Raw genomic sequence first — 27,680 nt, 5'->3', positions numbered from 1 at the left:
GGGCAGAAGTGGGGATGTTCGCTAATGATTGCATCATGTTCAGTGCCATTTGCGACTCCTCAGATACTGAAGCAGTCATTATCCATATGCAGCAAGACCTGGACAACATCCAGACTTGGGTTGATAAGTGGCAAGTAACGTTCGCGCCACGCAAGTGCCAGGCAATGACCATCTCAAACAAGAGAGAATCTAACCATCTTCAGTGGCATTACTGATTATGATTAGAGATACAGCACTGAAACAGGCCCTTCGGCCCACCGAGTTTTTGCCGAACATCAACCACCCATACTATCGCTGAATCCCCCACTATCAACATCCTGAGGGTTACCATTGACCAGAAACTGAACTGGACCAGCCACATAAATGCTGTGGCTACAAGGGCAGGTCAAAGGCTGGGTATTCTGTGGCGAGTAACTCACCTCCTGTCTCCCCAATGCCTGTCCATCATCTACAAGGCGCAAATCAGGAGCGTAATGGAATACTCTCCACTTATCTGGATGGGTGCAGCTTCAACAACACTCAAGAAGCTTGACATAATCCAGGACAAAGCAGTTCACTTGATTGGCACCCAATCCACCACCTTCACCATTCACTCCCTTCACCACTGATGCACAGTGGCAGCAGTGTATACCATCTATGAAATTCTCTGCAGCAACTCACCAAGCTCCTTTGACAGTACCTTCCAAACCCGTGACCTCTACCACGCAGAAGGACAAGGGCAGCAGATGCATGGGAACACCACCACCTGTAAGTTCCCCTCCAAACCACATACCATCCTGACTTGGAACTATATCGCTGCTCCCTCACTGTTGCTGTGTCAAAATGCTGAAACTCCCTTTCTAACAGCACTGTTGGTGTACCTACAGCCCAAGGACTGCAGCGGTTCAAGAAGGCAGCTCACCACCACCTTCTCAAGGGCAATTAGGGATGGGTAATAAATGCTGGCCCAGCCAGCAATGTCCACATCCATGAACGAATAAAATAAATTCCTGACTTGAGCCTTATAGATGTTAGAGAGGCTTTGAGGGATTAGGAGATAAGCCACTTTTCTCAGAGATCCACCCTCTGCCCTCTAGCTGTAGCCATGATGTAGATATGGCTGATCTAGCTCAGCTTCTGGTCAGTGATGACATCCAATATGTTGATGACATCCAATATGTTGATGGCAGGCATCAGCTGATTCATTGTCAGAGGAGTTGTGAATGGACCTGAACATTATGGGGTCATCAAAGAATGGCCCACCTTAAGATGAAGGGAATTTCATTGGTGAAGCAACTGAAGATGTCTGGACCTGGAACACTACCTTGAGGAACTCCTGCAGCGATATCTTGGACCTCCAACAACTACAAGCATCTTCCTTGGTGTTAGGTGTGACTCAAACCAATGGAGAGTTTTCGCCCTGATTCACATTGACTTCAATTTTGCTAAGGTTTCTTGATGTCACCCTCAGTCAAACGCTGTCTTGATGTCAAGGACAGTCACTCTCACCTCACCTCTGGAATGCAGTTCTTTTGTCCATGTTTGGTCCAAGGCTGTAATGAGGTCTGGAGCTGAGTGGCCCTGGCATAACCCAAACTGAGCATCGGTGAGCAGGTTATTGCTGAGTAAGTGCTGCTGGATAGCAATGTTGACGACCCCTTCCATTACTTTGCTGATAATCGAAAGTAGACTGATGAGGTGGTAATTGGCCAGATTGGATTTGCCCTGCCTTTTGTGGACAGGACATACCTGGGCAATTTTCCATATTGTCAGGTAGATGCCTGTGTTGTAGCTGTACTGGAACAGCTAGGCTAAGAGCAAAGCTAGTTCTGGAGCACAAGTCTTCAGTTCTACTGCCGGGATAGTGTCAGGGCCCATAGCCTTTGCTGTATCTAGTACCTTCAGACATTTCTTGATATCATGTGGAGTGAATCAAATTGTCTGACGACTGGCATCTATGATGGTGGGGACCTCAGGAGGAGGCCGAGATGGAGCATCCACTTGGCACTTCTGGCTGAAGATGCATGCAAATACTTCAGCCTTGTCTTTTGCACTGACATGCTGGCTACCCCATCTTTGAGGGTGGGGATGTTTTTAGAGCCTTCTCCTCCAGTTAGTTGTTTAATTGTCCACCACCATTTACGACTGCAGAGCTTTGATCTGATCCTTTGGTTGTGGGAATGCTTAGCTCTGTCTATAGCATGCTGCTTCTGCTCTTTAGCATACATGTAGTCCTTTGTTGTAGCTTCACCAGGTTGGCACCTCATTTTTAGGGTTGCCTGTTGCTGCTCCTGGCATTCTCTCCTACATTTCTCACTCCACTGCCGGGGGACAGGAGAAACCCAGAAATGGTGATGGAGGAGTCTGGGGTATTGGCTGTAAGGTATAATTCGGTGAGTATGACCATGTCAGGCTGTTGCTTAACCAGTCTGTGGGACAGCTCTCCCAATTTTCGCACAAGTCCCCAGGTGTTAGTGAGGAGGACTTTGCTTGGTCGACTGGGCAGGGTGTGCCTTGGTCGATGCCGGGTAGTCAGTCCAGTTTTATTCTTATTTCACTTTACTGTAGCAGTTTAATATAGCTGAGTGGCTTGCTAGGCTATTTCAGAGGGCAGTTAAGAGTCAACCACATTGCTGTGGGTCTGGAGTAACCTGTAGGCCAGACTGGGTAAGGGCAGCAGAATTCCTACCCTGAAGGACATCTGAAATACCAGATAGGTTTTCATACAATCCTGTAGTTTCATGGTAACCATTATTGAGACTAGCTTTTTATTCCAGATTTGTTAATTCATTGAATATAAATTTCCCCCAGCTGCTATGGTGGGATTTGAATTCATGTCTCCGGAACATTAGTCCAGGCCTCTGGATTATTGGTCCAGTAACATTGTCACTATGCTACAGCCCCCTGACCAAATAAATATCCCAAGGACACTTGAAAAACATCTGACTCTTAAATATATAAATGATGGGCCTAACGCCTGTTTAGATCATCTCACAGAAATTGGGCAGTGGTGAATGAGATAAGAACCAGACTGAGCTTTTTAGAATTTTATTTAAGAAACATTCCTGTGGAGCCAGATGGAGCCAGAGTGCAGTCACTGCGATCACCCCGCACTCTCCCCTCCTTCCTGGGACTCCTGGCGAGGCAGGTGGCCCAATATTCTTTTGTGTCAATCTGCGAGTTGTGTCTGGAGATACAGCAAATGCTGGCAGTTGACACAGAAAATGTCAATTTTAGACAGACTATGGGGTGTCCTATCTGGAAATTCCCACTCCATATATTATATCAGAGATCTAAGCTTGCTATACATAATACTTGATGCTTCGTCATTCATTATAAAATACAACTTTTTGTTGTGACTTAGTTATTGTAGCCAGAGGATCAATGGCAGTAGATTACAGACAGATTATGTAGGTTGTGTTTATTATATACTATAATATCTGCCCCTCTTTTCCATTTTTCAGAATGGAGAAGTATCTGTTTTTGAAGTGACCATCCGTTTTGTCGGTGGACTGCTGTCAGCATATTACTTGACAGGTGATGAGGTGAGGCACTACACATTTGCTTGACCCTGATATATGCAGCATCTTGAGAATGGATTTTATTGATTAAAATATTAGAAAATTGCATTCTATGCAGAGTTGAATTCTGTATTCAAATGATTACATTAGATAAATAGTTTAATGTAAATTGTGCAATAAAAAATGTATAAATGATGAAGTTGGCAAAATTTTGATGACTTAATCTGCTAATAACAGGCAAACACCCGGTAACAAAGATCAGGAGCCGGTTAATGACATCTGTCATCTGCATAGACTTATATAGATGTTACTGAGTGGAATAAGACCATTCTGCCCAAACAGTCCGTGTCAGGGTTTATCCTCCAAATAATTATAATCATATGTACTGTCCTTGCATATCCTTTCATCCTCTTCTTTTTTTCACCTATCAATCTAATCTTGAATAGTTTCTGCCTCAACCACTAACCCATGGAAGTGTATTCCACAGCCTCACAACTCTCTGCATAGAGAAGTTCCTCTTGCTCTGTCCTTCAAATTACTTGCATTTAATCTTGTATCTATGGTCATTTGTTCCAGACCCCTCTGTTACTAGAAGCAGTCTGCTTCTGAGTACCACGTTAATGGCAGTCAGGAATATGGCAATTGCACATTGCTGTTTGTAGGACCTGACTCTGCACAATTTAGCTGCTGCATTACAACAATAACTACACTTCAAAAGTACTTAATTGGCTGTAATGCTCTTTGGGATGTCCCGAGGTCATGAAAGGCATGATGTAAATGCAAGTCTTTATTGATGCACAGATTTTAAAAAAATACATTTTATGCTGCTGAAACACATTTTCACAGTGAAGGAATGGCAATAATTCTACAGACCAAAGACATGTTTGTACATTGCCTGTACCATTTACAGCTGTTCACCCAGTAACACAATATTTCTCTTTGTATTTTTCTTTCATTCTAATCAGGAATTTACTAACATTAACTCTGTTAATGGCAAACAGGATTTTACTAATAATAGTCAAGAATCTGTTATTGACAATCAGAATTCTGGTAATGGTTGTCATGAGTCTGGTATAGATAGTCAGTAATCTGGTACTGGTATGGTTTTATAGTGAAATAAAAAATCTGTAATTGACTTGGAAATTTGATACTGACAGAAATTTGGAAAAAGTCAGCAATCTGTTAAGAACATAAGAAATAGGAGCATGAATAGGCCATACAGTCCCTCAAGCCTGCTCCGCCAATCAATAAGGTCATGGCTGATCTTTGACCTTCTACTTTCCTGTCCAATAAAATTTATTGACAGTAATTTAGTGTACTAATTGTGGACATTAGTTGTTTCCTTTCCGGCAACTAGATTGTATCATTTCTCTTGTAAATGTATATGTGTTGTATCAATTTATCTGTTGTTAGGTACACTTTTACAATCCGTCTGAAACAAGAATTGATGTGATGCTCTGCTTCTTATGGTAGACAGAAGAACCTTGAATCATACAATCTTAGTGTACAGAAGGAGGCCATTTGGTCTATCCTGCATGTACTGGCTCTTTGAAAGCACTGTCCAATTACTCCCACTCACTTGCTGCTTCTCTTGACCCCTGGAATTTTTATCCCTTCAGTATTTATGCAATTTATGAAAGTTACTATTGAATCTGCTTCCACTACCTTTTCAGACAGTGCATTCCAGATCATCATAACTGGTGTTAAAAAAAATTTTAATTTCCTCTCTTGTTCTTCTGGCAACTACCTTAAATCTATGTCCTCTGGTTGCTGACACTTCTGCCAGTTGTGACGGAAACCACACCTGCCAACTGGAAACATATTAATTTAGTCAGATAGAACACTACTTGAACCCTTTTATTGGACATTGCACAAAACTTGTTTAAAAAAGACTACAGCGTTGGACAGCTGAAACATGGCTGCACATTTGCATTCTGAGAGACAGTTGAATAGAGAGAATGGAGATGCTCACTGATTCAATTAACAAGATTGGTCTGGGCAATCATAATAATCAAACATCTTTGTCTGTGGAAGAACCAGAGCTCCACACCCCACCAAGTGTGACTGGAGAACTTTGAGAATCAACAACCTTTGCAGAAGATGCGGTTTCAAATAAAGAGCTGGTCACATGACTTACTTGGTGGCCAGACTGGGAACTGTTTGAATTGTATCTCACAGGAAGGTTTGAGCAGACGGCAATTTGGAGACAAAAGAGAAGGAAGTTCTCTCTCCCTGTCTCTCTCTCTCAAGCAAAGTCCCAGGGACCCACGAAAGCAGCTTAAGCCTCAAGACAGAGGACCTCTTAAGCCTTCTGGTACCAGACAAGCATGTTTGAAAGTGTGCATTGGGCCCCAGCGAGAACTACAAGACTGCAATTCCAACCAAGGACTTTACAGCAAAACTAAAAACAACAACTGAATTCCATTTACTATTCTAAACCCCTCCCCCTTATATTATTTCTCCCCCTCTGTATCTATTTGTGTGTGTGTTTATCCCATATGCACGCTAGTGTGATTGTGTTGCGTATTTTAGTAATTTTAACCGAGTTAGAGTGTTAAGGCTAATAAACTTACACCTTTCTTGTTTAAACCTGAGAAAACCTGTCTGGTTGGTTTATTTAGAATTACAATTAGAGAGCAGTGAGCAAGGATTCACTGAGGGGTTAAACTAAAAACACTGCGTTTTAAAAGCTAAACCTTGTTAGGCCAAACCAGGAAAGGGCCAAGTGGGGAGCCTGAAACCCCTTCCTCACCTGGTCGTAACACAGTGGAGACAGTTTTTCCTTATTTACTTTTATCAAAACCCCTTATAATTTCGAGCACCTCCATTAAATCTTCCCTTAATCTTCTCTGCTGTGAGGAGAACATTCCCAGCTTCTCTAGTCTTTCCAGATAACTGAAGTCCCTTATCCCTGGTGCCATCCTTGTTAGTCTTCTGTGCACCATTTTCAAGGTTTTGACATTCTTCCTTAAGTGTGGTGCCCAAAATTGGACACAATGCTCCAGCTGAGGCATAACCAGAGACTTATAAAGGTTTAGTATAACTTCCTTGTTTTTGTTCTGATGAAAGTTCATAGACCTGAAATGTTAACTCTGTTTTCTCTCCACAGGTACTGCCACACCTGCTGAGTATTTCCAGCATTTTCTGTTTTTATTTTAGATTTCCAAAATCTGCAGTGTTTTTGCTTTTGTATTCCTGGTTTTTGTACTGTATACCTTTTTGACTGGCTTACCAACTTGCCCTTCCACCTTCAAGGATTTGTGTGCATACATCTGTCGGTCTCTCTGTTCTTGCACCCCTTTTAAAATTGTACTGTTTGATTTGTATTACCTCTCCTCATTCTTCCTTCCAAAATGTATTATTTCACGTTTCTGTGCATTTAGGGCGGCACGGTGGCGCAGTGGTTAGCACCGCAGCCTCACAGCTCCAGGGACCCGGGTTCGATTCTGGGTACTGCCTGTGTGGAGTTTGCAAGTTCTCCCTGTGTCTGCGTGGGTTTTCTCCGGGTGCTCCGGTTTCCTCCCACAAGCCAAAAGACTTGCAGGTTGACAGGTAAATTGGCCATTATAAATTGTCACCAGTATAGGTCGGTGGTAGGGAAATATAGGGACAGGTGGGGATGTTTGTTGGGAATATGGGATTAGTGTAGGATTAGTATAAATGGGTGGTTGATGTTCGGCACAGACTCGGTGGGCCGAAGGGCCTGTTTCAGTGCTGTATCTCTAATCTAATCTAAATTTCATCTGCCACGTGTCTGCCCATTTTACCTGTTTATCCATGCCCTTCTGAAATCTGTTACTATCCTCTGCATTGTTTACGACATTTTTGAGTTTTGAGTCATGTGCAGTCTTTGAATATATGCCCGGTTTACCCAAGTCCAGGTCATTAACTTAAATCAAAAAGAACATTGGTCTTCATTCTGACCCTTGGACGACACCACTGTATATTTCCCTCCAGTTTCAAAAACAGCTGTTCACAACCCACTACTTTCTGTCCCTTAATCAGTTTCATATCCATGCTGCTGCTCACTTTTAATCCCATGGTTGTTAGATTTGCTAACAGGTCCATTATGTGGTACTTTATGAAACGCCTTTTGAAAGTCTATATAGACAGCATTAGCTGCACTACCCACATCAATCTCTCCATTACTTCAAAAAAGCCAGTCAGTTTCGATAGACACAATTTTTGTTTACCAAATCTCTCCTATCATTTATTAATCAATATTTTTCAAGTGCCAACTGACCTGTGGTTGCCGTGTTTATCATCCTCCCCTTTTTTGCACATTTGCAGCCCTTCAATTCTCTGGCACCACTCCCATACCGAAGGAGAATTGAAAGATTGTGGCCAGAGCATCCACAATTTCTACCCTTAATTCTTTCAGCAACTGAGGATGCATCCCATCCGGACTGGGTGGCTTTTCAACTTTGAGCATTGCCAACATTTTAAGTAGCTCTTCTTTATCTATTTTTATACTAATCAGTTTCTCTACTACCTCCACCATTACTGTGACATTGGTAGCATCCTCTTTTATGAAGACAGATGCCAAGTACTGATTTAGTATCTTAGCCAGTTGCCGTCTCCACAGGAGGATCTGCATTTTGGTCCGTAATAGGCTCCACCCTTCCTTTGACTATCTTTTTACTATTTATATGTTTATGAAAGACTTTACAGTTCCCCTTTATGTTAGCCACTAATCTGCTGTCATACACTTGTTTTTGCCCCACCTATTTCCTTTTTCAGTTCTTCTCTGCACTTTCTGGGCTGAATTTCTCCTGGTGGCAGGTGTGCAAAATGGTGGTAGTCCGGCTTATGACGTCAGCAGCCGCACCGCTGCAATTATGCAGCAGGCAGCCATTTCGCATAATGGCAGCAGTTGTTCCCCGCCCCCCTACCTCCCCAATCACGTGGCCGGGGCGGTAATGGAGACACTGTTCATGGCGTCACCTGATGTTGGAGCAGGTACTGGCGCCATCTTACTCTCTCCGTGCACACAAGCTTCTTGCAGAGTTCCCTCCGGTCGCACACAAGGCCCTTGCAGAGCTTCTCCCCACCCCCACCCCACCCCATTCACACATAAGCCCCTTGCAGAGCTCCCCCCTGTTCACACACAAGCCCCTTGGACTCTCAGCATAGCAGCAATGGCCCCATTGCTACTCTGGTTAGGTTACCTTGCCTTTCGAAGCACCAAGGACTCTTGCCTCAGTGGAGCCAGCTTTTCAAAGTCGCGAAACTGAAGGCACTCAGCCGCTATGCTGAGTGTCCAAGGGGCCTCTGTGTGAATAGGGGCGAGCAGGTAGCAGACAGCTCCACAGAAATTCATCTCACACAGAGCAGTACCTCAGGACATGCGCGATGCCAATATCATCACCCTCTATAAAAACAAAGGTGACCGCGGTGACTGCAACAACTACCGTGGAATCTCCCTGCTCAGCATAGTGGGGAAAGTCTTTGCTCGAGTCGCTCTAAACAGGCTCCAGAAGCTGGCCGAGCGCGTCTACCCTGAGGCACAGTGTGGCTTTCGTGCAGAGAGATCGACCGTTGACTTGCTGTTCTCCCTTCGTCAGATACAGAAGAAATGCCGCGAACAACAGATGCCCCTCTACATTGCTTTCATTGATCTCACCAAAGCCTTTGACCTCGTCAGCAGACGTGGTCTCTTCAGACTACTAGAAAAGATTGGATGCCCACCAAAGCTACTAAATATCATCACCTCATTCCATGACAATATGAAAGGCACAATTCAACATGGTGGCTCCTCATCAGAGCCCTTTCCTATCCTGAGTGGCGTGAAACAGGGCTGTGTTCTCGCTCCCACACTTTTTGGGATCTTCTTCTCCCTGCTGCTTTCACATGCGTTCAAGTCCTCTGAAGAAGGAATTTTCCTCCACACAAGATCAGGGGGCAGGTTGTTCAACCTTGCCCGTCTAAGAGCGAAGTCCAAAGTACGGAAAGTCCTCATCAGGGAACTCCTCTTTGCTGACGATGCTGCTTTAACATTCTCACACTGAAGAGTGCCTGCAGAGTCTCATCGACAGGTTTGCGGCTGCCTGCAATGAATTTGGCCAAACCATCAGCCTCAAGGAAACAAACATCATGGAGCAGAACGTCAGAAATGCTCCATCCATCAATATTGGCGACCACGCTCAGGAAGTGGTTCAAGAGTTCACCTACCTTGGCTCAACTATCACCAGTAACCTGTCTCTCGATGCAGAAATCAACAAGCGCATGGGAAAGGCTTCCACTGCTATGTCCAGACTGGCCAAGAGAGTGTGGGAAAATGACGCAGTGACACAGAACACAAAAGTCCAAGTGTATCAAGTCTGTGTCCTCAGTACCTTGCTCTATGGCAGCGAGGCTTGGACAACGTATGTCAGCCAAGAGCGACGTCTCAATTCATTCCATCTTCGCTGCCTCCGGAGAATCCTTGGCATCAGGTGGCAGGACCGTATCTCCAACACAGAAGTCCTTGAGGCGGCCAACATCCCCAGCTTATACACACTACTGAGTCAGCGGCGCTTGAGATGGCTTGGCCATGTGAGCTGCATGGAAGATGGCAGGATCCCCAAAGACACATTGTACAGCGAGCTCGCCACTGGTATCAGTATCAGTCCATGTCTCTGCTTTAAAGACGTCTGCAAACGCGACATGTAGTCCTGTGACATTGATCACAAGTTGTGGGAGTCAGTTGCCAGCGTTCGCCAGAGCTGGCGGGCAGCCATAAAGGCGGGGCTGAAGTGTGGCGAGTCGAAGAGACTTAGAAGTTGGCAGGAAAAAAGACAGAGGCGCAAGGGGAGAGCCAACTGTGTAACAGCCCCGACAAACAAATTTTTCTGCAGCACCTGTGGAAGAGCCTGTCACTCTAGAATTGGCCTTTATAGCCACTCCAGGCGCTGCTCCACACACCACTGACCACCTCCAGGTGCTTACCCATTGTCTCTCGAGATAAGGAGGCCAAAGAAGAAGGTGGCAGACAGCTCCACAGAGATTCTCCCCACACCACCGAGCTCACTTCAGACAAGAGAACAAAATTCAGCCCTCTGTATTCTGTTTAATCTTCTACTGTATTATCAATCTAACATCATAAGTCTCCATTTTCTGTTTCATTATAATCTCTGTGAGGGAAAAATTTGGTCCTCATTGAAGAAAAATTTAATTTAATTGAAGAAAACTGCACAGGTAGCAACTCGTGGAGCTGTCTGCCCCCAGGGAATTGGTGCCGTCTGCATAGTGGTGCTATGCGAATAAACATCTTCCCTTCAATGTTTTTTCATCCCAAAGCTCTAGCTTTGGATGTCCTTCCTTTCCCCCTCATAGAAACGTGCCCAGTCTGCAACTGAACTATCTCTTATTTGATGGCCAACCATTGCTCTTTTACTGTTTTACCTGCCAATCTTTGTTTCCAGCTCACTGAAGTTAATCCTCTTCCAATTGAATATCTTCACCTTGATTGCTCGTTGTGCATTTTCAATACCTGATGATATTGTGATAATTGTTTTCAAAATTCTCTCCCACTGAAACATGGTTCCGTTGTCCCATTTCATTCCCAGAACCAAATCCAGCACTGCATCTTTCCTCATTGGGCTGGAAACTTACTGAGCAAAGAAGTTCTCCTGTAAACATTTCAGGAATTCCTCCCCTTGCTTGCCCTTTGCACAGTTTTTTCCCCAGTCTATATTAGGATAATTAAAGTTCCCCCATTATCAGTACTCTTTTTAACATCTTTCTGAAATTTGATTCCAGATTTGTGTTGGATTGCTGTCTTGTTCTAATTCATTTTGTTACTTTAAACACAAGCGTACACATGCATCATTTGTAACAATGCAGAATGAGGTCTTTATTGAGATATCACACTACGCAATCTAGTATGTGTTCTTGGGTACATCACATTTCATGCTTCCAGTATGAGTACATGAGTCTTTATTGAGCTCACATTACATGATCCAATGTGTGTACTCAGATCTCAGCCTTAACAATTCCAGTATGGGTACCAATACAGCACCCTCCACAATCCAGTATGTGTACAGCATACAGTGGTTTACTAATAACTCTTACTAATAATTAATTCTACCTTTGATTTCTACATTCCATGCATACTACCAATAAATCATGGTATATCAAAGATACATAAAAGTGACAGCAGAATAACAATATGGGGTCAACAATTTGCACTTAACTCTTCTCAGTATCTTCTAATTGTTCTGTTACCATGGTTATATGGCCCTCTTAGCTGCATGGTTATACTGCCCTTACAAACCCTTCAGGATCATTTTATCAGTATAAATATGTGGCCTGATTAACGTCATCTAGACCATCAAAGACATGGATGAATGAATTTCAAATATTCCATCAGCCCCTTAACCTTAAGAAGATACCCTCGCATTAGGCCTGCTTACACAGTAAAACCAGTGCTCAGCAGAAAGCTGTTTTAACCCATTGTGTGCTGATCGCACAAACAGCCCAGGACATTGAGGTACACTGGTAGTATGAACACTTGTTCCCACAATTTGCTCCTACTTTTCCTTCCCATTATTTGGTGGTCTATCGTATACACTCAGCAGTGTAATAACTCCTATTCTGCTCCATAATTCTAGCGAAATAGATCCTGTCTTTGATTCCTCATCCCTTACAAGGGTGGTAACAGTATCTTTGATTAATACTGCCACCCCCCCGCTCCTTTTTTGACATCCCTCTTCTTTCAGAGTATATTGTGATCACTGTTTCCAAAATGCTTCTAAATGTCCATGTGCATCACATCCAATGAATTTCCCCTTTCCACCATATTAGTTATCTTCTAAAAGTACTCTTAGAAGGTTTGTCAACAACAACAACAGTTTGCATTGATAGAACACCTAGTAAAATGTCCCAAGGCACTTCACAGGAGTGTTATCAAACAAAATTTGACATCAAGGATATAGTAAGGCAGGAAAGAGGTAGGTTTAAAGGAAGAAAGTGAGACAGAGATTTAGGGAGGAAATTCCAAAACTTAAGGCATGTGCAGCTGATCTTTCTTTTAAATCTGTGTTGGCTTTTAATTATTTTTCTTCATTTAGATAATTAGTAATTCCACCTTTTATAGATTCCAAAATTTCCTTATTACATATGTTAAATTAACTGGCCTGTGATTTCCGGGGTTACCCCTTCACCCATTCTGAAAATGGTTATTATATTGGCCACTGTACAGTCCTCCGACACTCATCCATTCCCCACAGAGCTCTGAAATTTTTTGGACCTCCACTATTTTGTAACCCATTTCCCTTTGGATCTTTGGGTGTATCCTGTCATGTGTTGGAGCTTTGCCCTCTTTTAGCTTATCCAATTTTTCTAATTCTTGTATTAATTTTAATATTTCTCATCTCGTTTTAACCAGATCAGGATTTCTCTCTTCCCCTATTATCCTTTTCTTTTATGTACACTGAAGCAATGTACTTGTCAGGCATCTCTGTCTATTTCCATTGACCTCTATTAACTCATGATCCTTTCCTCTCCCAATTCACATTTAACAGTTCTCTTCTTACTGATGTATTTGTGGAATATTTTGCTGTTCTTTTTAATGTTTTTTGACATTCTTTACTCATGCTCCCTACTTGCTTTGCTTATACCTGTTTTAACCTCTTTGCTTATTTTCCACTCTTCCCTTGTTTACAGCCAAGTTTCTGTTAAATTTCCCTCTCAATATTCTCTCGGGTCCAACCCTATCTTTGTCATTAAACCTGCTGACAAGGGTGGTGCTGTTGTTTAGTGAACCAGCGTCTACCTTGCGGAGGCTGAACGCCAACTCTATGACATCTTCTCCTACCCCTCACCCCCCCACCAATCCTCCACCAGCCGGACCAATTGCAATTGTTTTCCAAACTGTCGCTGATCTCGTCTCCACTGCAGATCTTCCCGCCACAGCCTCCAACCTCCAACCTCATGGTCCCGCAATCCTGCACAGCCCACTTTTAACTCCTTCACAAGATCCATAAACAAGACTGCTCTGGTGGACCCATCAGCCTGTTCTTACCCCAAAGAACTTATTTCTTGCTATCTCAACTCTTTTTCTTCTTTCTTCCTTGTCCGGTCTCTCCTCACTTACATCCACAACTCTTCTGATGCACTCCACCACTTTAACAGTTTCCTAGCCCTAATTGTCCCCTTTTCACCATGGGTGCCCAGTGCCTCAGCATTTCCATCCCCCACCAGGGCCCTCCACATCTTCCTTGAATGGTGCCAACTAGTCCTTATCCGTCATAACCCTCCCCTACCTGGCTGAAATTGTTCTTACAGTGAATAACTTCTCCTCTGACTCTACCCACTTCCTCCAAATAAAGGTGTTGCTATGGGAACCCATATGGGCACTAGCTGTGCCTGTCTTTTCATGCAATAGGTGCAACATACTTTGTCCCAATCCTACTCAGGTCCCCTCCCTCACTTCCTTTTCTGGTACATTGATACCTGTATCAGTGCTGCTTCCTGCTCTTGCCCCAAACTGGTTAATTCCATCAATTTTGCTTCCAGTTTCCACCCTTCCATTACCTTCATATGGTCTTGTTCTGGCTCATTCCCTTCTTCAATTTCTCTATCTCCATTTCTGGGGATATCCTGTTGATCAATATCTGCTGTAAGCCCATTGACTCCCACAGCTGCTTCAACTGCACTTCTTCATGCCATGCTTCGTGTAAGGACTCCATTCCATTCTCCAAGTTTTTCTATCTCCTTCACGTTTGTTCTGACAATGACATCTTCCAACCAGTGTTTCCGATATGTCTTCCCTTTTCCTCAACAGAGGAGTCCGTTCCACCATAATTGACAGGGCCTGTGTCCATTCCATTTCCTGCACTTCTGCTCTCGCCCATTCCCCTCCATCTCAGAACCACAATAGGGTTCCTCTTGTTGTCGCTTTCTACCCTACTAGCCTCCAGATTCAATGGATCATCCTCTGCCATTTCCTCCAGCTCCAGCATAATGCCACCACCAAACACATCTTCCCCTCCCCTCTCCTTTCGGCATTATGAAGGGACTGTTTCCTCTTTAATACTCTACTCCACTCTTCAAGCATCCCTTATACCCCCTCCCTTTCCCATGGCCCCTTCCGGTGTAAGTGCAAGAAATGCAACACCTCTTTTTTACCTCTTCATTTCCCACCATCCAGTGCCCCAGGTGAAATAGCAATTTACTTGTACTGCTTTGAGTTTGGTATACTATATTTTTTGCTCACAATGCGATTGCTCAGTTGTTTGTCATTTTAATTCTGTGCCTCAGTTCAACTCTGACCTCCCTGGGCTCCACTGAAGCCCAGTGGAAGCTCGAGAAACAGCGCATCATCTTTCCATTAGGCACTTTACAGCCTCCAGAGTCAACATTGAGTTCAACAATTTCAGATCACAACCACTGCTCCCATTTCTTTGGACAGCAGATATTGGGAATTATTCTGCTTTTGTCATTTGCAGCTTCTCAAGACCCATCTTATGTTTCTTTACCTGTCCCATTGTCTTTTGCATTGAACCATCATTCCTTTTGTCATTTAATCACTCCTACCTTCCACCTTATAGACTTCCCTTTTTGTTCTTTCTTCCCCTTCCTCCTTTCCCTGCCTCTGTACATGCTTAAAACCTGATAACTCTCCAACATCTTCCAGTTCTGATGAAAGGTTAAATGAAATCTGAAACGTTAATTCTGCTTCCCTCTCTGCAGATGCTGCCTGGCCTACTGCTTATTTACAGCATTTTCTATCTTTATTTCAAATTTCCAGGATACGCAGTATTTAGTTTTTGTGTTCTATTTAATCTATACTTTTGTGTGCCATAATTGCAGTTAATTTATTTCCTGGTCTGAGTATTGCAACACAAGGACTTCGTTTTTTTGTTCATATCTAAAGCTACTGTTCTCTTGATTTCTTCAAACGAACACTCTGTGTAGAAATTGAACATGGCTCATTTTCAATGCGCCTTAGCCCTGTATCAGTCCATAACTGGATGCATGAACTTAATTGGCCTTGGACTTCATTTGAAGGCTTTGGGGCAGCTGCCAGTACCTGTGGTGTCTCCATAGGCAACTCACCCATTTCCAAGGGATGAACTTTGGGCTTCAGTAATTCCTGGGAGATGTGTGAAAAAAACAGGAGGGGTACTGGCAGCGACTCTTAGGAATGCTGTCGAACCCGGAGGTGATCTCCATACCAAGTTTGAATATATTTTTTACTTCACTTTTTGGTGGCAGCTGCTTGCTAGGTCATATCCATGATAGGAATCTTAAGTGGACAGGTTCAGCATAGTGTAATTAGGCAGAGTGGGGCAAAAACTGCTATTAGGCCCCTCATAAACCTATGCCTTTTTAGGCAGCCACCGGGGACACTTCAAAAATCGCCCAACCCAACAAGGATCAGACGTGTTTCAGTAGTCCTTGGCATGTGGATATAGTCCTACAAAAGTGGTATTTTCCTCCCTTTATTCCCTTGGAAAACAGATGCAACAGGGACCAATTTCAACCCCTGCTTTCTTTATCTCAGTCTTTTTCCTGCTTGAAGCTGGTTGATTTGATTTTTCTCTGTACTCCCTTTACTTCTTCTGCATGCTATCCTTTTGGCAAAATTCTTTTATTCATATATTTATCTTATCCTATTCTGTCTTCTTTGTTTATTCATTCTGATTACTTTTATTTTCCCTGTCCCCGTCTTCCTAGTTTAAATGACTCTTTACTTTCTTGTTTATCTGTTTTATTGGTTCACTGGTTCCTTCCCATTCAGATGTAGCATATTCTTGCCAAATAGCTTTCATCTTCTGTAGAGCTGATGCCAGTGCCCCATAAGACTGAAACTCTCTTCCTGGCGCTACCCGTTAATCTCCTGTTGAGCTGCCCATTTTTCTATCCTTTCCTGTCTAACATATGGCTGGGGAAGTAATCAGGAGATTAGGCCTGCTCCGAAATCAATTTATTAATCTACAAAACGTCTTTTGTAGGACTCCAGGCCTTTCCTTTCTTGTATTGTTGGCTCCTATATGGACCATAATGATTGGTTGCCCTTCTTGTGTAATCTTTTCTGGTCTTCTTGAAACATCTGTTATCCTATCATCTGGGAAGTAACAAAGCATTTCGAACTCTTGGTCTTGACTGCAAAGGATCATGTCCATGTCTCCTGCGAGTCTCTTATTGCTACTGCATTCCTCGCTGAATTGCTAACTTGATAAATCTCATGTTTCTTATGCCTTTTCATATCTTCAAGGGAAACATATAGGCAGCAACAAGGGAGACAGGTTGAGAGTGAGGAGGCCTCTGGCCTCTCAGCGCCTGCCCCTTGGGGAGCAAGTTAGAGTGCGGAGTAGTGAATATTAGATTATTGGTAAGGTGAGTGACAGCAGAGCAAGGAGCAGAGGAGAACATGGGTCATGAGGGTAGTTCAGAGGGTAAGAGGTTAGTGTATTGATGGGAGTGAAGCTGGAAATAGGAAAGGAAGGAGTGGGGTGACGGGGTCAGGGATGCAGCAGGAGTTTTGGAAAGACAAGGGATTGTGGGAAGGGATGGGAAGTGAGCTGCTGAGGGTCACAATTTCTCTGAAACCCCTACCACAATGTAATCTGCAGCTTTCGCTATTCCCTTTCCCGGCCACACCTTGACTTTCACCACGCGGACTACAGCGTTTCAAGAAGGCAGCTCACAACTACCTTCTCAACAGCATTTGGGGTTGGGCAATAAATGTTGGCTTTGTCAGCGATACCAAAAGAAGAAGACAGAGAAGTAGAAGAGGGTGGCAAAGAAACAAAATGAAGAGTTGGGAGAGAGAAGAAACAGAATTAAAAAAGGAAAGCGAGGAAGGGAAACAGCATTACAAATACAGCAGAGCAATAAGGGAGAGAGAGGGACTGAGTTCTTTAATTTGCTGTGTATATTACGTATCCTTATTTGGGGCATCACCATTCTGTGACGACGGTCACACCTGCGGGTGCACATTTCTATCACCAAATGAAAATTCAGAGGCTACAACTTCCATACCTATTCCCACAGTATCACTAATGCATTTGGAAGGAACCTTCCTCTTGCCGTCACTTCCCATGAAAGAACAGCAAGTATAAGTGAAGGATGTTGACTCTGCCCAAAAATAAGGCGAAGGGTCTATTGTCTATGGACCGCTGTTGTACAACAAAAAGTTTGAATGGGTCAGTCAGTGCAATCTTTAGAATAGTGTACTTCAAAACTGCAAAAGATGTCTGTATTATCTTCAAGCAATTTTTTGAATTTTTGTACCGTAGTGTCAATTATTGTGTTCTCTCTGTTGCAGTTATTCAAGATGAAAGCAATTGAATTAGGAGAGAAGTTACTGCCAGCATTTAACACCCCCACAGGCATCCCCTGGGCCTTGATAAATCTTCGCAGGTAAGATATCCTAATTCAAGTAGAATACTCTCAAGGTGAGTTGCATTTATTAAAATAATAAGTACTTAATACCATTACACCATCCTCAAAAGATATCTCAGCCCTTTTTTCCTGAAATAACTAAAAGAAAATGGAATTTTCAGTGTGAATGGTTGATGATTTCACATCATTTGCTACAATGCAAGCAGTTGGAATGAGAGTGTATATTGCATCACATTCCAACTTGCCATTCATACACGACAACTCTCTAACAACTCCTCCTACCTCCTCTAGACCATGATCCCACTACTGACTGTCAAACCATCTTCTCCCAGAGCATCACTGACTTCATCTCTGGAGATCTTCCTCCTCAACAACCTCCACTTTCATAGTCCCCCAACCCCACATAGCCCATTTCTATATACTCCCCAAAAACCACAAACACGACTGTCCCATTAGGCAGATCATTTTAACCTGCACCTTCCCCACAGAACTTTTTCCTTTTATCACAACTCCATTTTTATCTCTGCTTGGCCACTCCATCCCACGTACATCTGCAACTCATCTGACACCCTCTGCCACTTCAACCAATTCCAGTTTTCTGGACCTAATATCTCCTTTTCACTATGGACATCCATTCTCTCAACACCTCCATTCCCCACCAGGATGGCCTGCCTGTCCTCCACTTTATCCTTGATCAGCAGCCTAACCAATCTCCATCCACTATCACCCTTCACCTCCAAGTGACCATGTTCTGACATTGTACAAATTAGTCTCTAACTCCACTCAATCCCTCCAGATAAGTGCAGAAATCAGTCATACAACCCTTGCTTGGGATTTGAGCATTGCCGGCAGTACAAGCATTTATTGCTCATCCCTACTTGCCCTTGAGAAGGTGGTGGTGAGCTGCCTTATTGAAACGCTACAGTCCATGTGGTGTTGGTATACCCACACTGCTGTTAAGGGGAGAGTTCCAGGATTTTGACCCAGCGACAGTGAAGAAACAGTGATATTGTTCCAAGTCAGAATGGTGTGTGACGTGGAGGGGAACTTGTAGGTGGTGGTGTTCCCATGCATCTGCTGCTCTTATCCTTCTCAGTGCTAGAGGTTGTGGGTTTGGAAGCTGCTGTTGAAGGAGACTTGGTGAGTTGCTGTAGCACATCTTTTATATGGTACACACGACTGTCACTGTGTCCCGGTGGTGGAGGGTGTGAATATTTAAGGTGAAGATGGTGTGCCAGTCAATCGGGCTGATTTGTTTTGGATGGAGTCGAGCTACTTGAGTGTTCTTAGAGCTGCACTCATCCATGCAAATACAGAATATTCCATCACATTCCTGACTTGTGCCTTGTAGATGATGGACAGGCATTAGGGAGTGAGGAGATGAGTTACTCACTGCTGAATTCCCAGCTTCTGACCTATCTTGTAGCTGCAGTATTTATATGGCTAGTCCAGTTAAGTTTCTGATCAATGGTAACCCCCCAGGATGTTGATTGCCGGGGTTTCAGCGATGGTAATGCTATTGAATGTCAACATACCATTTGCCTTCTTCATTGTTTTCCTGTATCTACATGTCTTTCTGTGTTTCTTATACAAGTACACCCAAATCCCTTTCAATCCTAACATTCACTAGTCTTTCACCTTTTTAAAGAATATTTTTATTTTCCATTCTTCCTACCAAAGTGGATAATTTCACACTTTCCACATTATACTTCATCTGCCATCCATCACCATATCTTTATGTGGACAAAAAATAATACTTTGTCCAAATACTTGTTAATTCTTGAAGAAAACGGAGAAGATCTTGACATGTCACTTCTCCCCCTGGTCACCAAGGCTTTTGCTGTTTACTTAGCTGAAGACATGTGAGTTCCAGTAAGTGTTGTTTTTAAACAGAAAGTTCAAGTCCCAAAGTTCTTCCGGTGACCTTTTTAAAAAAAAACAAAATCCAGTATTTATGGAATCACTCAGTCCTCCAGTGAATCCATCTCCACAATTCTAAAACATGAGTCCTCAAAAAAAAAATAAAAGCATTTTCATAATTTAGGGATGTTTTGTGAACCGGGGACTCTTCCAGGGACTTAGTTTGCCTGGGGACACAGTACCTTATTCGGAAACTGTTAACAGAAAATGGGAACATATGGTCATCCTAACAAAGAGGTGATTCTTCCCATTGTATCTGTACCTGCTCTTTGCTAGAGCAATGTAAAATTAGTCCCACCACTCTGTGCTCTCCTGAATTTTTTTATTGTTTCAATAAGAGGATGTGACAATGCTTCTGTTCATTAAACATTGATAGTATATTGGTATTAAATAGAGTAAAGCAAGAAGATACAGGATGAATGTAATCCTAACTCACTTCCATTCTCTTCATATGTAGCTCAACCACACCACTGTTTTGTTATAATTACTGCTGTACTGTACTTTTTTCAATTTTGTGATTTGGTTGCCTGCTTTTTCTTGTCCCTTTTATGGCCACTGTCTACCCTATACCCAACAAGAAATGGGGCAGTTCTGGACTTAGTTTTAGAGAATGAAGCTGGACAGGTGGAAGGGGTATCAGTTGAGCAGCACTTTGGTGCAAGTGATCATAATTCAGTTAGATTTAGGGTAGTTATGGAAAAAGGACAAAGGTAGACCAGGAATAAAAGTTCTCAATTGGGGAAAAGTTAATTTTACAAAGCTGAGATGTGACTTAGTTAAAGTGGACTGGAAACAGCTACTTGAAGGTAAATCTGTGCCAGATCAGTGAGAGGCATTCAAAGAGCTAGTGAGGGTTCAGAGCAAGTATATTCCCTTAAAGAAAAAGACAAATCCAGAGTCCCCTGGATATCGAGGGTCTTAAAGGAGAGGATAGAAAGGGAAGCTTATGACATTCCGAGCGTTCAATACTGCAGAAAACCTAGAGGAGTATAAAAAGCATAGGGTTGAAATTAAAAAGGAAATTAGGAAAACAAAGAGAGGGCATGTAAAAAAATATTAACAAGCAAAATCAAGCAAAACCCAAAGATGTTTTTATGAATTAATAAAGAGCAAGAGGAAAACTAAACAAAGCATATGGCCTATTAGGGACCGTAAGGGTAACCTGTGCGTGGAGGAGGAGGACGTTGGTATGATTACTAATGAATACTTGGTTTCTGTTTTCACAAAAGAGAGGGATGATGCAGACATTGCAATCGGGGAGGAGTGTGAAATGTTAGATGAAATTAACATAGTGAGAGAGGAAGTGTTAAAGGGTTAACTTCTTTGAAAGTGGATAAATACCCAGGCCCGGTGAAGTGTATCCTAGGCTGTTAAGGGAAACAAGAGAAGGAATAACGGAGGCTCTGGCCATCATTTTCCAATCCTCTCTGGCTACAGTTGTGCTGTCAGAGGACTGGAGGACAGCTAACGTTGTACCATTGTTTAAAAAGGGAGAAAGGGATAGACCAAGTAATTTACAGGCCGGTCACCCTAACCTCAGTGGTGAGAAAATTATTGGAAAAAATTCCAAGGCACAGGATAAATCTTCATTTAGAAAGGCACAGATTAATGAAAGACAGTCAGTATGAATTTGTTAAGGGAAGGTCGTGTATGGCTAATGATTGAATTTTTGAGGCGGTAACAAGGAGGGTCGGTGAGGGTAGTGCATTTGATATAGTCTATATGGATTTTAGCAAGGCTTTTGATAAGGTCCCACATGGCAGACTGAAAGAAAAAGCCCATGGGATGCAAGGCAAAGTGTCAAGTTGGATCCAAAATTGGCTCAGAGGCAGGAAGCAAAGAATATTGATCAATGTGTGTTTTGTGACTGGAAGGCTGTTTCCATTGGGGTTTTGCAGGGTTCTGTATTAGATCCCTTGCTTTTTGTGGTATATATCAATGATTTGGACTTGAATGCAGGGGGTATGATTAAGAAGTTTGCAGACAGTTCAAAATTGGCTGTGTAGTTGATAATGAAGAAGAAAGCTGTAGACTGCAGGAAGATATCAATGCAGTAGTCAGGTAGGTAGAACAGTGGGAAATGGAGTTCACTCCAGAAAAGTGTGAGGGAAGGCCAACAAGACGAGGGAATACACAATAAATGGTAGCATACTGAGGAGAAGTGTAGAGGAAGAGACCTTGAAGTACATGCCCACAGATCCTTGAAGGTGACTGGAAAGGGAGATATGGTGGTCAAGAAGTCATTCAGGATACTTGTATTTTTTAGCTGAGGCATAGCATATAAGAGCTGGGAGGTTATGCTAGAACTGTATAAAACACTAGTTAGGCCGCAGCTGGAGTACTGTGTGCTGTTCTGGTCACCACATGAAAGGAAAGCTTTGATTGCACCAGTTGGAGTTCAGAGGAGATCACGAGGATGTTGTTTGGACTGGAGAATTTTAGTTATGAGGAAAGATTGGATGGCTTATGGTTGTTTTCTTTGGAACTGAGGAGGCTGAGCTGAGACCTAAGTGAAGTGTATAAAATTATGAGGGGTCTAGATAGAGTGGATAGGAAGGCCCTATTCGCCGTGGTTGATGGATCCATAACCAGGGGGCATAGGTTTAGGGTAGGAGTTATAGCGGGGATTCAAGGGGAAATTCTTTCACCCAGTAGATGGTGAGGATCTGGAACTCACTGCCTGAAAGGGTGGTAGAGACATAAATCTTCATAACATTTAAAGAGTACTTGGATATGTGCTTGAAGTGCCACAACCTACAAGGCTACAGACCAAGAGCTGGAAAATGGTATTAGGCTGAATGGCTACTTGTCAGCCAGCGCAGATATGATGGACCAAATGGCCTCCTTCCGTGCTGTAAATTTCTATGATTCTACCTGCTTGTGGTTTCCCTAGCAAAGAAGAGAGGACAATTACCCCATTAAAAATACTTCCACTTGTTTTTGACTTATTTATGGTTTGTTCAAAAATCTTAATATTGTGTTGTGTTCCAGTAAATCTCTCTGAGTAGGTGCCTTTGCTAATGTTTTGCATTGGTGTAGGTTGGATCATAGCTTCTTCCTAAATGGCAACATTAAGACTCTCATATGTGTGTTTTGCAGTGGAGTTGGTCGGAACTGGGGCTGGGCCTCAGGAGGAAGTAGCATTCTGGCAGAGTTTGGCACCTTACACCTGGAATTCGTGCACCTAAGTGAGGTGTCAGGCAATCCAAAGTTTGCTGAAAAGGTAAATCAAGACAAACTGGCAATCATACGTCTTCAAACTTTCTGCATTTTATAGTCAAGTTTCAGTAATTCTATTTCAGACTCTACACTACAGTGTAATACCAACACATGCTTTCAGCACTGATACTCCTGAGGCTGGGGTTTTCCAATTCTACACTTATTTGTTGGGAAATCTCAGGAGCGAATAAGCATAAAACCCCAGCTGGTATTTCTGTATGAATCTTTTGTGATTGAAAGTTGTCATGGCGCTCTCTTCCATGTAATTCTGCCTCCAGAGTAGTTACAGTTGCCTTCTCAAAAATGTCCAAGTGCAAGGTTTTGAAGGACACAGCAGGCTATGTGTGGCATACTGCAGAGCTCCTCCCAGACCTGTCTAAGCAATGAAATGATCCCTGTTGGTTCCCCGATGACAGCTCTGTTTGGGGTATGTGGCTCAAAGATAGAGATCCTTTGATCTTCAGGCCATTTTCAGTGGAGTCATTATCCTTGTGAGTAGGGATTCGGCTTTGTCACGCCCAAGCCATCCCTTGATATAATTTCCTTCCCTGAAGTGGTCAGGGCAGTGGAAAGCACCATGGCAACTTCCAGCATAACTGGTGTTGATGTGTAGGATCTTTTGCATGTTGTCACACAAACTGTATGTTCAGGGACTGAAAGCATTTCCAATTTAAGTAAATGAGCAGGTTTTTGTAGGAGCTTTCAAAGCAGTGTGGGTGCCATCGATTGACCCTGGACTTTAGTAGTGTCAGCAACATCATAAAAATGGTCCAATGTCACTGCTGCCGTGGTGTGATGCAATACAACTAAATGGTACAATTTTAAAGGGGTGCAGGAATAGAGACCCAGTGTGAATATTCACAAATCTTTGAAGGTATCAGGATAAGTTGAGAAGGCTGCTAAAAAGGCATATGACATCCTTGGTTTTATAAATAGAGGCATAGGGTACAAAAGCAGGAAAATTATGCTAAATGTTTATAAAACACTGGTTTGGCCCCAGCTGGAGTAGTGTGGCCAATTCCAGGCACCGCACTTTAAAGAAAAGAAAGTTTTGCATTTATATTGCGTCTTTCACAATCTCAGGATATTCCAAAGCACTTTACAGCCATTGGAGTACTTTTGAAATGTAGTTACTGTTGTAATGCAATGTAATTGGCCTTGAACCTGCAACCTTCTGACTCAGAGATGAGATACCAACTGGGCCACAACTGACACTACATTTTAGGAAGGATGTTGCTACTAGAATGGTACAAGGGATGAGAGGTTTCAGTTATATGGAGAGATTAGATAAGCTGGGCTTAGAGCACAGAGGTTTAAAGGAAGATTTGATAGTGGTGTTCAAAATCACACAGCGTTTTGATTGAGTAAATAAGGAGAAATTGTTTCCTGTGACAGAAGGGTCAATAACCAGAGGACAGAATTAAAGTAATTGGCAAAAGAACTAGAGGCAACATAAGAGGAAAATAATGCAGTGAGTTGTGACCTGGAATGCACTGCCTGGGTGGAAACAGATTAAATATTAACTTTCAAAAGGAATTGAATAATTTGCAGGGCTATGAGGAAAGACCAAGGGTGGAAATTGGATAGCTGTTTCAAAGAGCGGGCATAGGCAGATTGGGCCACATAGCCTCCTTCTGTGCTGTATCGTTCTATGATTCTGTGCTAAAGTCGATCAGTTCCTCAGCTCTCTTATAAAGTGCAGGCCCATACTGCAGCCTGGCTGATATTACAGAGATTGCTCTGTGGCTGTCTAAAATGACCTCATGTCATAAAAGTTGAGTGCAGTCGACACTATAATGACCACAGACACCCAGATAGCTGTGACTGTGCATTCTTATAGTAATTGTCACTTTGGTGAAGTACACACTTTATAAAAACATCTCCTTAGTAAGGCCCTTTTATGGCCATGTTTGTATATTTTGTGAAGTGGTATAATATCTAGTGGGGTCCATGATCCTTTGAATGCTACCTGACACATCTTTGCTCTATCCTGCACAGCTCTTCTGCGTTTTCCATGATAATGGCGCACAGGGATAATGCCCAGAGTTAATGCCATTCCTGCATGTGAGATGTCCTGACTGTGAGTGGGGGTGAGGTGGAAGGGTGAAAACCTCCCGGTGGTCTCACCCTAACAGAAGCACTGAGAAGCAAATCCAGGTGTGTGTAGGCAGGATGCCAAAATAATCACTGCAAAAAGTGTTTCCCAGATGCAGAAATTGCTATTGCAACTCTCCACACTCTCAGGCTCCTCATTAACGTCTGTCTTGGACGACCCTGGAAACAGCCTTATCATTCTTAGTTTAACTCACCCCAAGTGTTTTGTGAGTATAAACCGGGAAACTGTAGTGCCACTGGCTTTCATAATTGATGTAAATGAAGTCACTCATGATTCGGTAGAAAATTGCAGGAAAGGCCAAATGGTGCAAGGGTATATAGTAGGATTGATTTTTGGGATGGAAATCCAGTGGAAACAGTTTCTGCCCCATTTTGCTGCCAAAAAAGTTACTTGCCTCAATTAAAAATGGCATGGAACTTCTATCCCTCGATGTTTAAGCATAGAAATTCGCTTCACATATTCTAAACAACAGTAGCTCCATGTCATGTCAACGATTAAGTAAACAGGATTTTCAGTTATATATTACCTTATCCTGTGCAGTGGTTTGAACTGTTATAAGTGTTTCAAGAGCAGATGCAACAGCTATTTTGTGCACAGCAAGATGATACATACAGCGATGAATTGAATGATTAACAATTCAGATGTGTTGAATGAGTGAGGAATATGGGCCAAGGCATTCGTAGATCTTTGAATAGTTGGCATGGAATCTTTAATGGTTGATGCTCATGATTTTGGTTAATGTGGGTTTAAGCAAATTTGAGATATGTTGCATGGAAGAGCTGCAAAAATTGATTTGTATTATGAAGTTAGCAAAAGAATCATTGAGTTAATATATAGCATTAAATCAGAGGTCAAGGAAAACGGTTAAAGATTGAAGTGAACTCCCAGTGGGGAGTTAGACTTGACTTTTCCAATGTGTTCTCCTCTAAAAGTGCAGCTGCCTGCTGGGAGCTGAGGGAACCCTAAATTTAATAATAATAAATTGGCCTACAAAGACAATACATGATGCTTTGTATGAAATTCCTTTGGTCATTATTTTAACAGACGTTGGGGCAGAAGTTGATTATGGCCCATTCTTGGGGGTATAACTAACGGCATATCAACAGTGCACATCAATGGGAGACTGCCAAAATCAGGCCTGCAGTTTAGCCTCTTTCCTTTCAAGAATTTTTGTCAAGTTTACCATGATTTTTTTAATATGTTTGACTCTATTTGGTTACTTTTTCTTCCTGAGATTCGACCCGCAGAGCAAAGTGGGCCTTTTGGCCTCTACCATTTAAGACTTCCAATTTGAATGAATTTTCAACTAATATAATATATTGAATTTCAAGACAAATTAAATACTGTTACATTCCAATTAATTTTCATAATTTTTACATTTTCCTCTGTTCCATTAACGTTTTACTATCTCACATTGCATAAGAAAGAAAAAACCTGCATATTTAACTCCCTTTCATGACCTCAGGATGTCCTAAAGCTTTTCAGAGCCAGTGGAGTACTTTTGAAATGTAGTCCCTGTTGTAATGTAGTGAAATGTGGCAGCCAATTTGTGCAAAGCAAAGTTCCGCAAGCAGCAATGAGGTAGATGATCAGATAGTCTGTTAATGCCAGTTAGTGTAGTGTGACTAATAAATGTTAGTAAGGACACCAGGAGAGATCCCTTGCTCTGCTATGAAAAGCACTCAGGTTGTTTTATCTGAGAGGGAAAACAGGATATGAGTTTAATTTCTAAACCAAAAGATTGTGGGGATTAAATTAGGCAGTGTAGTGCCCATTTTTAGGTGCCATGCAGCCAACTAAAACTCAAATGGGGTCCAAGATGTGTTTGTAGAAAATGTGTAGGACAGCTTGATGATAAAGGGGTTTGTATGCGCATGCTTGACAACCGCTGGCACCATGTAGAGAAGGGAGATGATGATGCCAATCATTTGGCAACACTGATTTGAAGCCGGTGCTGCCATTTTGCTGAACACACTGCTAAATGTCATGAAAGCAACCCCCCCCCCCACCCAACCAGTGCTACTTAAAGGGTTCATGCAGTATTTAAAGGTTAGTTGCTGGATTATTTCTTCTGACTGCTCGTGATATTGTACCCATTCTTGGAGTTCTCCTATACTTCACTAAAGTTTAAGTAATTACTTTACAGTGAGTGGTCTGGCTGATCTTGCTGTACTTTTTGTGTTATTTAAAATATTGTGCTGAAAGAATTTGCTTCCAGACTTGGGTGGTCTGGTAGGGTTCCTCTAGGAATTGAACATGACTGGGAGGATGAAGCGAGGCCAAGAAGAGCAGGATAAGCTGCAAGAAGAGAGTAGAGAAGCAGGGGGAGAAGGACACTCATCAGGACCCCATATCTGCCAAAAGTCTTTGGGGAGCCACAATCTTACCTCAACTTCACTGATGACCAGTGCTTGAGATATCTTCAGTTCTCCAAGTAGGTTGTGAGTGAAATTTATCAACTGTTGCAGCCACAACTGCTGCCTCAAAGCAGGGCAAGTACAACCTTGCCTGGGACTGTCAATATTCATTTTTTATGCCACTGGCTTTTTACAGGCTACTTCTGGAAATATAAGCAACATCTCTCAGTTTGCAGT

General features: G+C 42.6%; 1 protein-coding gene across 3 annotated transcripts in view; it reads left to right on the top strand.

Annotated features, from left to right (window-relative positions):
* Positions 1-27,680, top strand: part of LOC137347195 (mannosyl-oligosaccharide 1,2-alpha-mannosidase IA-like) — a 220,230-nt gene that overhangs the window by 79,849 nt on the left and 112,701 nt on the right. For all 3 annotated transcript variants that reach the window (XR_010968907.1, XM_068011410.1, XM_068011409.1), the window contains exons 4-6: positions 3,444-3,524; positions 17,755-17,849; positions 22,851-22,974. Coding sequence is in view for 2 of the 3 variants with exons in the window: in XM_068011410.1 (XP_067867511.1) it covers positions 3,444-3,524; positions 17,755-17,849; positions 22,851-22,974 (300 nt within the window). In the remaining variant the exon portion in view is untranslated. The remainder of the gene's footprint in view (positions 1-3,443; positions 3,525-17,754; positions 17,850-22,850; positions 22,975-27,680) is intronic.

The sequence above is a fragment of the Heterodontus francisci genome, chromosome 31, assembly GCF_036365525.1.
Source record: "Heterodontus francisci isolate sHetFra1 chromosome 31, sHetFra1.hap1, whole genome shotgun sequence".
Classification (NCBI taxonomy): domain Eukaryota; kingdom Metazoa; phylum Chordata; class Chondrichthyes; order Heterodontiformes; family Heterodontidae; genus Heterodontus; species Heterodontus francisci.
This window is presented reverse-complemented; position numbering and strand designations above follow the sequence as displayed.